At 33.3% G+C, this 12,453-nt stretch overlaps 1 protein-coding gene across 1 annotated transcript; it reads left to right on the top strand.

Moving 5' to 3' along the window:
- Positions 1-6,426: 6,426 nt before the first annotated feature.
- On the top strand, positions 6,427-12,106 carry LOC123524593 (oxidative stress-responsive serine-rich protein 1-like). Its single transcript, XM_045302886.2, has 4 exons — positions 6,427-6,585; positions 9,268-9,403; positions 9,786-9,839; positions 10,485-12,106. Exons 2-4 carry the CDS (start codon positions 9,318-9,320, stop codon positions 11,242-11,244), a joined length of 900 nt encoding a protein of 299 aa, XP_045158821.1. The 5' UTR covers positions 6,427-6,585; positions 9,268-9,317; the 3' UTR covers positions 11,245-12,106.
- The last annotated feature ends 347 nt before the right edge of the window (positions 12,107-12,453 follow it).

Genomic DNA, 12,453 nt, shown 5'->3' with positions numbered 1-12,453 from the left:
TTCAGCTTTATAAAACATTCTCTATCTTGATAAACTATATATAATAGTTACTTATTTATGTCATATGTATTCATAGACATTATACGGGTATTGGTGTTACTGTTCGCCGTAAAGTTTTGTGTTGTATTTGTATGCCTCATGGGCTTCCTAGTCTAATGGATTTATATGAAATAAACTTGTCAAAATTGTCTATAAAACATAAAAATGTCAGAACAATTATACAACATGTTTTAACATTGAAACTTCAAGAAATTAATTTGATTTGTTTTGTTTCTATGTTATTATGTGTTATAATTATTACTATCATTAATAATAATACTATTATTACAATTGTCATTATATTGTTCACTGGACGAAAATCACCATTTGATTACATAAATCATATTCAAGAGCGAGTTAGAATGTTGATTACATTAAAGATTTTTGCTTTATAATAAAGAAAAAAGGGCCTATATATCTCCTAGTGATTTGCTGGAGACACTGCTTTGCTAATTACTTTACGATTAACAGCTATCATATAATTACTGAGTCTGCAGATATGAGTAGACCGGTTTGTTGCATTTGGATGGGGGACTTATATAGCAGTGCATCTAGGCATTTTAGTGGTCTATCTGACTGTCTGTCTGTCTGTCTTTCCCTCGCTCTACTGATTGTACTGACTGAGTTTTAGCTTTGCACTCAGCTAGCATACTTTGAGTAGTGTCCGGTCAAATACCAACTTAAAAGGCTACCGAAGAACGTTTTCTATTTTTTCAGTACAGGTATTAGAAATTTCAAACATTGTAATAAATGGAAGAATAATTATTTTTTAAAGGAACTGTTATAAGAAAATTGTAGAGAACTATTATTATTCTAGTTTACAAATTATTACACGGCTGAATTGTTAATGGATTCTAAAGTTACAGGACACTTATCCCTGTCAGGTGAATCTCTTACATATATATTGGTAATAAAAAGCTCACTATGTTAAAAGGAAATTGAAATATTAAACATTACATCAACCTTAAGAATCATAGGTGCGTGTACTCATTGTCTTTGCAGAAAACAAAACAACAAGAGCAACATCTTTAAGGAAATGACGAAAGAGTTCAGGAGACCGTGAAATATCAAAGAGCACTGTCCTAGTAGGTTTATAGAACTGCCTATATGGATCTAACTGTATAAGTTCGGATGCATTATCGAAAATAATGCTTTTCTAATTATGTAATTATGCGTACCATCTAAGTTGATAGCTGTTTTATCTGTTTAACATAAAAGCAATGGCCTGATGGAACTTTAATAATAACATCCAGATAGCTTGATGTATTATCAAATGCAATGATAATGTTTTGTCCGCGTGTCTGTAGGAAGGCTCAACAAGTTGTCCAGAATTAGTTCCGATGGAAATACCAGTTTCCTTTCGGAAACCTGGTATAAATGTTGTTCAGTAAAATGAAAGGGCAAGTCCACATAGTGTAATGTTTAACAATGTTTGTTTTTGTGTTAAAGCTCTGTTGAAATTACATGCAAAAATCGCACATTCTCCATATCTGAGGTATTTTGCATCTAAGCAGTTATTTTCTCATTGATTAGTTGATATGGTAAATTAGAGTCATCGTATGTACTGACAGCATACCCCTTGTAACAACTATAAGTTCTATAATAAACCTCTGAATGACGATATGTAAGGAATACAATAAATTGAAATAGGTCTTAAAACTTTAAAGGAGGATATGTAATTGTATGTGTTTACATCCCATGTCTTGAAATCTCGACGAGTACAGATCATTTTTGTGATGTAACTGACATATTGGTGACATATATCTCAAATACAGTGATACAACATCTTCATAGGAATGGGGCGGGAAGTAGGTGCTTAGATGAAGGTACAAATGTATGAATAAAAACTCTGGTTAGAAACACCTTAAATATCGAAAATCTCTGTTTTAAGTATTCTGTGAAGCAGTATTATTTTACGTTTACTCATCCAAAAGGATAGTGCTACTCAGAAACAGGCTATTTTAGTATATTAACAAAGTTTGCCTGGTTAAAACGGTTTTGTATATTGTCTCAAATGTGTCAGATCGCAATGTTGTAAGTATACATTTGTTAAATGAAATAACAAACTACTTATCTGAAAACGGTATCAAAAATATGTAAGAATATTCTTAGAGAGCACGGAATAAAACTAAATAGAATGATAGCACATTCCTTTTGACTGAGGTAATGACATGCAATGCCTCTAGCACCTATTATACACTTGGGCTGGATGGACGTCATAATCTCAAGGGACCAGAAAATATATCAAAACTGAGTCAAAGATAGGTCCAGTATGTCAGTTATTGACTGTTGAGGGTTATGGAATTTAAGGTAGCAGGGTACACTTTGAATTTTGGCCCCCGTCAATATTTGTAATAATTAGAACTTCGTGATTTTGGATGTCTGTAAATTAAAGTGAGAGATAATGATTGTTAATTCTTTAGAAAATTTAAAGAACTGATACATGTAAAATTCTAATATCAGTTGTAAAACTAACTGCTGCTAGCTTTGTATGAATCGATGAGTCATCTTAGCGCGGGAAATTCAAATCTTAGAAGGGTTCCATGCTTGTTGATTGATACTCGTGAACATTTTTGCTATTTTGTAAAAAAACGAGATAACTAGGCCCCCATTCCATTAATATCCTGTAGTTCAGTAAGGACTATTAAATTAAGAAATGCAAGAAAATGGACATTTTTCCTGCAACGGGATCATTGCAGGCTGTTCAAAAAGTGCAAAATTGATGATTTAGCATGTTATTTTTAATCGGTATGACTGAATAGCGAAATCTAGTAGATTTCGCGAAATCTAATCAAATTAGCGAAATCTAGACATAAAATTTAAACTAATGAATATTTTTAAAAATCGTTTAAAGCTTTTATTAAAGATATAAATCTACGTGTGTATGCCAATTTTCAAGAAAATATATTTATATTTAAGGTGTTTTTGAAGCGAAAAACGTATACGGGTCTAGATTTCGTCCGATTCTACATGTGCGGAAATCTCAAGTGTCAGGCAAAATCAAGATATAAAATCTAAAGTGATGAATTTTCTTTCTAAATCTTTTTAGGTTTTTATTAAGAATATATTTATAAGTTTGCATGTCAATTTTCAAGAAAAAATATTTATATATAAGGTGGTTTTGAAACGAAAAACGTATACGGGTGATGATTTCGCCAGAGTTTATATGGGCAGAAATTTCAAGTGACAAGTAAAATCAAGACATAAAATTTAAAGTGATGATTTAAAAAAAAATCCTTTAAAGGTTTTATTCAGAATATATTTCTACGTGTGCATGTCAATTTTCAAGAAAAAAATATTTATATAAAGTTTGGTTTTAAAACGAAAACGTATACGGATGTTGATTTCGCCAGATTTTATATGCGAAGAAATCTCAAGTGACAGGCAAAATCAAGACATAAAATCTAAAGTGATGAATACTTTTTAAAATCCTTTTAAGCTTTTATTAAGAATATATTTATACGTGTGCATGTCAATTTTCAAGAAATTTTTTTTTTATACTAAGTATTAATTAGAAACGAAAAATATATACGGATGCTGATTTTGCCAGATGGTCAGTGACATGCAAAATCAAGTCATAAAATTTAAAGTAGTGAATAATTTTTAAAATCCTATTAAGCTTTTATCAGGAATAAAAATATACATTTGCATGTCAATTTTCAAGAAAAAATATTTATATTTAGGGTGGTGTTGAAGCGAAAAACGTATACGGGTGTTGATTTCGCCAGATTTTATATGCGAAGAAATCTCAAGTGACAGGCAAAATCAAGACATAAAATCTAAAGTGATGAATACTTTTTAAAATCCTTTTAAGCTTTTATTAAGAATACATTTCTACGTGAGTTTTCAAGAAAAAATATTTATATTTAGCAAGGTTCTGAAAAGAATATCCTATGCGAGTGCTGAAAAAAAAAATCAACTCGAAAAATTAAAAGTTTGTATTATTTATTAAAATCGTGTTGAGCCGTTATTGAGAATATAATTATGTTTGCACGTGTCATATTTATCAATCATCATCTAAATTTTTTAATACCTGAAAGAGATTGTATTCAACAATGATTGGAGAAAGAATGCATATATGAATGACATTAAGAAAATGGGCCATATCCTAAACATTTAACTTCAATTTAATTCTTAGAAAGACGTTTTCATATGGAAAATGTGTTAATCAAAAATAAATTGCAAATCTAAATAATTACTGTTTGTCACATAATAAACTAATAATTGTCGGATGATATAAATCTGCTCAATTTTGACCGAATGATTACCTGCTGCATTTCGCACCTCTTTAAACGTGTGAGAAAACCACCTTTAATTAAATTATCGTTTACCCCCGCTTAACTAATTGGATTAAATTTAATTTGATTAACTAATCAACTGTATGTGCCGACCAGTGTGACGACCGTTGTATCTTCTGTGAGGTAAGATTAGAAATATTTAACTTACAGAAATCAAATTTTTGTAGAAAATTATAGTCTCTGTATATCAACGGATTGCAGTTCCGTGAAATATAAATATTTTTTCTTGAAAATTGACATGCTAACGTATATTTATATTCCTGATAAAAGCTTTGTGTATTATGTTGTATATTGCCACCGCGTGCATTGCATGTAACACTGTCCCACTGCAACACGGTCCAGTTATTATCACACCTTCATTATTTGATTAAATTAACAGATTATTATGAAAATAAGTAGCAACTTTAAAACCCAATTTAGATTTACTATTGGAATAATGCATCAAGATACACCCGTATACGTTATACAAAACAATACTATTTTTCGACATATAAATGTGGAATTATATAATAAATAATACAAACTTATAATTAACGATTTGATTTTGCTTCCGCGCAGAATAGGATGAAAGGAACACTCTTATAGGATTTTCTTTTCAAAACCATGCTAAATATTAGTATTTTTTCTTTAAATTTGACTTGGACAGGTAGAAATACATTCCGAATAAAAGCTCAATAGGAGGTTTAAAATATTCATTACCTAAGAATACATGTCTCGATTCTGTCTGACACTTGAGAGATTTGCGCATATAGAATCAGGCAAATTCATAGGCTTTCTTTTCAAAGCCACACTAATTATTATTATTTCTTGAAACTTAAAATGGACACGTTGAAATATATTCCTAATAAAAGCTCACAAGGATTTTTTTTAAAAACTCTCATTCCTTAAAATTTTAAGATTTGATTTTGCCTCTCATTTGAGATTTCAGCGCATATAAACTCGGACGAAATCAACATCATTATATGTTATTAATCATACTAAATATAATTATTTTTTCCTGAAAATAGACATGCACACGTAGAAATTTATTCTGAATAAAACCTTTAAATGATTTTCAAAATATATCCATCACTTTCAATTTTATGTCTTGATTTTGACTGCCACTTGAAATATCTGCGCATATAAACTCTGGCGAAATCATCACCAGTATACGTTTTCGCTTCAAAAAAACGCTAAATATAAATATTTTTTCTTGAAAATTGACATGCACACGTAAATTTATATTTTTAATAAAAGCTTAAAATGATTTTTAAAAATATTCATTAGTTTAAATTTTATGTCTAGATTTTGCCTGCCACTTGAAATTTCTGTCCATATAAACTCTGGCGAAATCATCACCCGTATACGTTTTTCGTTTCAAAACCACCTTATATATAAATATTTTTTCTTGAAAATTGACATGCAAACTTATAAATATATTCTTAATAAAAACCTAAAAAGATTTAGAAAGAAAATTCATCACTTTAGATTTTATATCTTGATTTTGCCTGACACTTGAGATTTCCGCGCATGTAGAATCGGGCGAAATCTAGACCCGTATACGTTTTTCGCTTCAAAACCACCCTAAATATAAATATTTTTTCTTGAAAATTGGCATGCAAACGTAGATTTACACTTTTAACAAAAGCTTAAAAGAATTTTTAAAAATATTCATTAGTTTACATTTTATGTCTAGATTTCGCTAAGTTGATTAGATTTCGCGAAATCTACTAGATTTCGCTATTCAGTCATACCCATTTTTAATGGATGTGTAAAACTTTCGTTTTGATAACTTTATGTATTCTTGTACGGGAGTCCTGATCTTGTCATTAATTAAAAGCACAAAACATGCACACAATTCATAAAATGGCCACCCTAATTCTGCTCATTAGGGAAGTGCAATATTACGACTCGCTACATGTAAGCCTGGCCGTGCCCAAAATGTTCGAATCCCCTGCTACCTAAGTAACCCGACAACTCGATTATGATAGGAACAACATTAAAGAAGTGTATCAATCGTATGCACCTCATTTTATATTTAAATATTTTTTCTGCATTATGTAAGCACGATAATCATATAAGAAATTACTGTTATTACAATTATTTTCACCATTAAATAAAATTTGTTTTAAAATAAAATATCAAAACAGCAATTGATGACGTCACAATTAGTATTTTCAAGATGGCCGACTGTTGACATATTCGGGAAATTCTATACAATTTGCGTAAAATTTGGTTGAATCTTAGCTGTTTTCTTGCTTTATCTGAGGTATAATTATTTGATATGTATTTATACATATAATTTTCGGTTTGTACAATGGGATCTTATATTGGTTGTCTGATTTAAGCGGAAAACGGTCTAAATCTTAGCAGTTTCTAAAAAGTGCGTCATACTTTCGTTCAGTTTTGCTGTGTCACCCACAGCGATCAGTCGCATCCTGTGACAGAGGGGACAGATTTCTTTTAAACGTTTTTTTAAAAATAAAGTCCAAGAACTTATATCTGAAAAATCACACTTTAATACAAATATACATGGTGGATTTCAATTTTGACCCCAATGTTCTTTTCAGATGGTTCCTTTACTCCGTGCTATCGCATCACATTTTGGTAATAACTGACTCTTAAACTCAACTACACGCAAAGGATGATAATATGAAATAAGGCAAAGCCTCAAAGCGAGCTCAAAGAAATCGGATTTAGCTAAAAATATTATGCATCATTTATTTGTCACAAAGAAACTTCACTAGTCACAAGAATTCAGGAGAACCTATTCACTTGAAAAAGTCTACATTTAGTGTCACCATACCTGTAACAGTGAATATCATACATTGCAAAAGTTATGGGAAGCCGGTATCACGGTGACGTCATTACCGCGTTCCCGTTTCTTTCTGCTTATTAATGACATTTTTTTCCCATTTTCTGGCCGATGCTTGATCTTTTAAATGAAAATATTTTTTTTTCAAACAACTGGAAAGCATTCTTTCATTATTGTTGAGTAATGAATATTTTTAGCAATTAAATATAGTTCTGTATTCACTCCGGAAAGAAGTACTTCCTGTGAGCACCTATCCGTTAGGGTGCGCTTTTTAAGAACTTCCGACGAAACTTTTCAGATCCATCACCAAGTGTGGAAGTATACTTGCGTTACCGTAAAGCTCGATTCTCGAGCGGGCCTGCTCTTCGAGCTCGCTACTATCAGAAAATGTACACTTTTCCCATCTTGATATCAACTCCAATAAATGGCGGTAGAACTTGGTGAAACAAGTTACGAATCATAAGAATGTTAATAAATACACAACTGCAAACATTTACACACCTCTTAAAGTTCTATCGGAGAAGAATATGTGTATTTTGTCTTCCTCGCTCTACATTCCTGCATTTCTCGCCATGTTGACGTATCTACATGTTGACAACCGTTTAGGCCTAAAAAAAAAGTTCTTTGTTTCCGGTAACATGCTCAAAAAAATTAGGGTAGGTAGGTCTGAATTTTTTTTTTTTGGATTTTTTTTTTATTAAGGGAGACTTTTTGGAAATTATTTTTTTTGTCAAAAAATGATTACAAATTAGGGGGTTATGCCTTTAGAGCATCAATAAGTTGATTTCTAACATCACTGGCCATGTTTAAAGCATAAAAAGTTGAAAAAAATATTCTCCAAGGCCATAAAAAAAATTTAGGGTCGGGCCAAAAATTTAGGGTAGGTCGGGATACCGGAAACAAACAATTTTTTTTTACGCCTTAACTGTTGATAAAACCTGTATTCTGATTTGATGACAGATCCAAAAAACGATCGTGTTATCTTGCATGTGTCATTGCCGGAGAAGAAGAATGTTTGCCAGTTATACCCAGTAAAAATCACACTTAATACAATTATTTTTAGCTCACCTGAGCACAAAGTGCTCGGGGTGAGCTTTTGTGATCGCCCTGTGTCTGTCGTCGTCGTCTGTTGTCAACATTTTGACTGTTAACACTCAAGAGGTCACAATTTTGGCCCAATCTTAATGAAACTTGGTCAGCATGTTACACTCAATAAAATCTTGGACAAGTTTGATATTGGGTCACCTGGGGTCAAAAACTAGGTCACCAGGTCAAATCAAAGGAGAAGTTTGTTAACGCTCTAGAGGCCACATTTATGACATCTTAATGCTACATGGTCAGTGGTCAAATCAAAGGAAAGCTTGTTAACACAGTAGGGGCCACATTTATGACCATGGCATATCTTAATGCATAATGGTCAGAACGTTAATCTGGATGATCTTTAGGTCAAGTTCAAATCAGGGTCATCTGGGGTCAAAAACTAGGTCACCAGGTCAAATCAAAGGAAAAGCTTGTTAACACTCTAGAGGCCACATTGACTTCAAATCACTTGCCCCTCATCGATGTGGGTTCGAGTCTCACTAGGGGCGTTGAATTCTTCGTGTGAGGAAGCCATCCAGCTTGCTTATGGAAGGTTGGTGGTTCTACCCAGGTGCCCACATGTGATGAAATAATGCACGGAGGGGCACCTGGGTCTTCCTCCACAAAGCTGGAAAGTCACCATATGACCTATCATGTGTCGGTGCGACGTTAATCCAACAACAGCATGTATGACTGTATCTTCATGAAATTTGGTCAGAATGTTAACGTTGATGATCTTTAGGTCAAGTTCGAATCTGGGTCATGTGGAATGTGACCTTCTGACCTACTTTTTTGTTTTTTAAGGTACAGCCTTGAAATTTGGATGACTTGAACAGTTTTGCACACTGATCTTAAAACTGACTTTAGTGACCATGAATGTGACCTACTTGCCTACTTTCTTCAGGTGAGTGATACAGGGCCTTCAGGGCCCTCTTGTTCATTTTATTTCATTTTAATGTCAAAATTAGGTGAGTGATTTGAAGGCCCTTTTTGTTTCTTTACATGCCTCATTCTTTATAGGATCTTAAAGCATGACAATGATTTTGTTCATTTCAGTCTGTGTTGCTGCACTGTTCCCAGACCTGTTGGCTGCTGATAAGCCAGTGATGGGTGGGGAAACTTCCCCTGGGGATGACAGCAGTGACACTCAACTGCATTGTGCCTTCAAGAAGCTTAAAGTTGATCCAGAATGGTAACATACTATTTATTCATTTAATAAATTTGTCGACTAAATGCCTTCAGATTCCACCACTAACATCTTGCAGCACACTCACACACACCTCAATGAAAAACAAGGTGTTTACTGAGTAGCACAAAAAAAAAGACTCGAGTAAAAGATTTTCATTTAAAAGGATCTAGTTATTTGTTACTATGTTATAAAAGATGGATTATTATAATCTATATACATCATGTCCTTGAGAATGAGACCGTTTTTCAACTTTTCACTGGGGGTTGGCTGTCACATAGGTTTTCAGTTAGTTATTAGTATGACACAGTATTACATGCATTCCCTAACCTATGTAACTGACCATGTGACATTTTGATAAATTATTCATTTTTGCTGTGTTTTGCAGGAATCCAAGTGTTATTAAAGGAAATGTTGAAAACCTAAGAGATTTATGGATAAGGTAAGGGCAGTTTTTTTTTGTTGAATTTTAATCTTTATCCTGCTAAATTTCTAAAATGGACTGGTCCAAATTCACTTTTCACAGTACCACTTACCATTCAAAGGGGTGTTTACTGACTGACCGCTGTATAGCGAACAGTGCTGACCATGATCAGCCTGCAAAGACAGGATCACTTGCTGCCAGTAGGCTAAAGGTTAAATTGTTTTGTCATGATATTTTCAGTAACAGAGCAACATAAAGTCACGTTTTGATAGATGACTTTTAGACTTGACTCTGGTACTACGTAGTTTCTGAAAAATCTGTTGACATGTAAAACTATTCTGACATCGCCAATTGGGTGAGAACAAAAGCTGCTATTTTAACAAGAGGCTTCATTGATGCTCTGTAAGAGGTAACTAGGACCAATATACATATGGAACATTTTGTCATAAGAAGGATGTGAACACTCATGTCATGATGTTTGAATCCTGTAAGTCCAGTTATTGATAAGAAGCTGTTTAGGCTAATATGATCTTAAACCTTTTACCTGAATGACCATTTCATCAGTAGAGACCATGTGCTGACCACAGGTAATCATAATGCATTTGCAGTATATGAGGTACAGTGTTGAGATTTGTTTAATATAAATTCTCGTGATTGTTTCAGAGATACAGGGGTATCTACAGGCTCACCAGTCCCAGTACAGACAGGTGGGAAACGTCGGAGGAAGAAATTAACTTGCAGTCTTTCTAGAATGGAGCCATATCCTCAAGATTTTCTATGCTCAATGGCTGAAAAACTGACATTTCACTCAGAAGTTTGCCAGAAACAATCATGTATGTGTAGTGAACTTAGACTGAAGTCTAGGAAGTGCTTTAACTATGCATCTTCATCAGTCCACCATCGACCACTGATCCGAGAAGCTAAACTTAAGTTCCATCACTCAGAAAAAGATACAAAACAGGTGCTAAGGGCAGCTAGATTAAAGATATTCAAGCACGGAAAACAGTTAGATTCAAAATCTAGTTTCAAACATACATTTGGAAATCATTCTGTTCTAACAAGTCCAGTGTTATCTAGTGCTCCAAATTTTCCATTGTTCGGTGCTAAATCAAAACTGGAAGGACAGGATTTTCAGTCAGTTGCCTCAAAGAAATCTGTGTCCCCGTCAACATCAAAATCATCGAAAACAAAATCGTCTAAGTTAGAATCCCATAGATCTCAATCAGGTGGGAAACGGTCTCGAGAAGAGGCTGCCTGCAGTGAGAACTCCAGAAATAGTTTCAGTGATTGTGGTAAGGAGATGAGATGTTCTCAACAAGCTAAACTGGATGACATGAGTGTCGATGAACTGGCAGGTTACTTTGAGGATTTTGTTCATATTCCAAAGAAAATGTCCTCTATGGCAGAGATGATGTACACTTAACCAATTCATGATGAAAATCGTGTTGCAGTGCTTACATACATAGAAACACATATTGTATGATACTTATCACTATTTTAACCATGGGTTTGCTAGTGGATGTACTTTCATATCTCCTTTTAGGAAACATTTATTACAAGCTGTACTTCAAAATACATTGATGGTACCAGTAATGCTGTTACCTGAATATTATTTTTTTTCACATTTGAAGAAACCGCAAGAACGCTCTTGCCTGAAGAAGCAATGTGTTAAATTTTTCCAGCAGTGTGTGATTGTCTTAGCTGGAAATCATTGTTAGGCATGCTGTCGTAATAAGTTGGGGGATAATATCTTACAAAATTATTTTGTGTTTGGAATTCTGGTTTCCAAGAGTTACTTCATTAGTTTAGATAATTTATTTTTATTACAGTCAGTATAAGTAAAGGCAGCAATGTACATGTACTTCGGTTTTATTTCTGTGTGTTATTTGTAATATAGAAAAAATGTATACATGCTGGCTGGGACAGTTGAAACTGTGATCTGTTATCTGGATGTGAAGGAATGTATGTTAAATTTGTAAAGCAAAATATACATTGTACTTTCTGGAATACATTTTTACTACCAGAAGTTTAAGAATTAGTTGTATAACCAACAGCTGGTTTGCTTTGTTTGACACAACTGCTGAAGTGTCATCAAATTAACATATAAAGATAAACGGTGGAGAGGTTGAGCACTGGATGCTAGATTTTTGAAAAAAAGCAACCTAGCATCCCAGCTGTTTGAAAGACCATTACTTTTTTTGTACAAGTTAAATAATAATTCTTGAACAAACCCGTTATGAATATTTTGCAAATGAAAAAATAAACCATTTATTCACTTTGCTAAACCGGTATTTTCATGATTGTTGTCATTTATAATCCAGCTATTTACATGGAAATAAAAGAGTCCAAATAAGAATTTCTAGAGATGAATGTTGTAGACTTTGAAAACCTGTACATGCACTTACCACATTGTATCTGTTCAGGATTCAATAGGGAGGTATCAACAAATTGACAGGCTTTACCCTTGCTGTATTCAGGAGATCATTTACACAAGTCTGAGCAGAGGCTAATGACCTAGCCCTGCCAAAGTCCCAATTTGTCTATCAATCAGTAAGAGCTGTTCTTGATGGATTTACACATTAATTTTCAGGTTTATTTATTAGCTTATGGAGGTCAACTTTATCAGAAGTTA

This window comes from Mercenaria mercenaria, chromosome 3, assembly GCF_021730395.1.
Source record: "Mercenaria mercenaria strain notata chromosome 3, MADL_Memer_1, whole genome shotgun sequence".
NCBI lineage: Eukaryota > Metazoa > Mollusca > Bivalvia > Venerida > Veneridae > Mercenaria > Mercenaria mercenaria.
Note: the sequence above shows the minus strand (reverse complement) of the source record. Positions and strands in the feature narration are given on the sequence as shown.

Excerpts from the sequence above, each read along its gene's own strand:
- LOC123524593 (XM_045302886.2), top strand. The coding sequence starts at position 9,318 with ATGGGTGGGGAAACTTCCCCTGGGGATGACAGCAGTGACACTCAACTG. Across the intron at positions 9,404-9,785 it reads CTTAAAGTTGATCCAGAATG|GAATCCAAGTGTTATTAAAG; the intron begins GTAACATACTAT and ends TGTGTTTTGCAG. Across the intron at positions 9,840-10,484 it reads CTAAGAGATTTATGGATAAG|AGATACAGGGGTATCTACAG; the intron begins GTAAGGGCAGTT and ends TGATTGTTTCAG.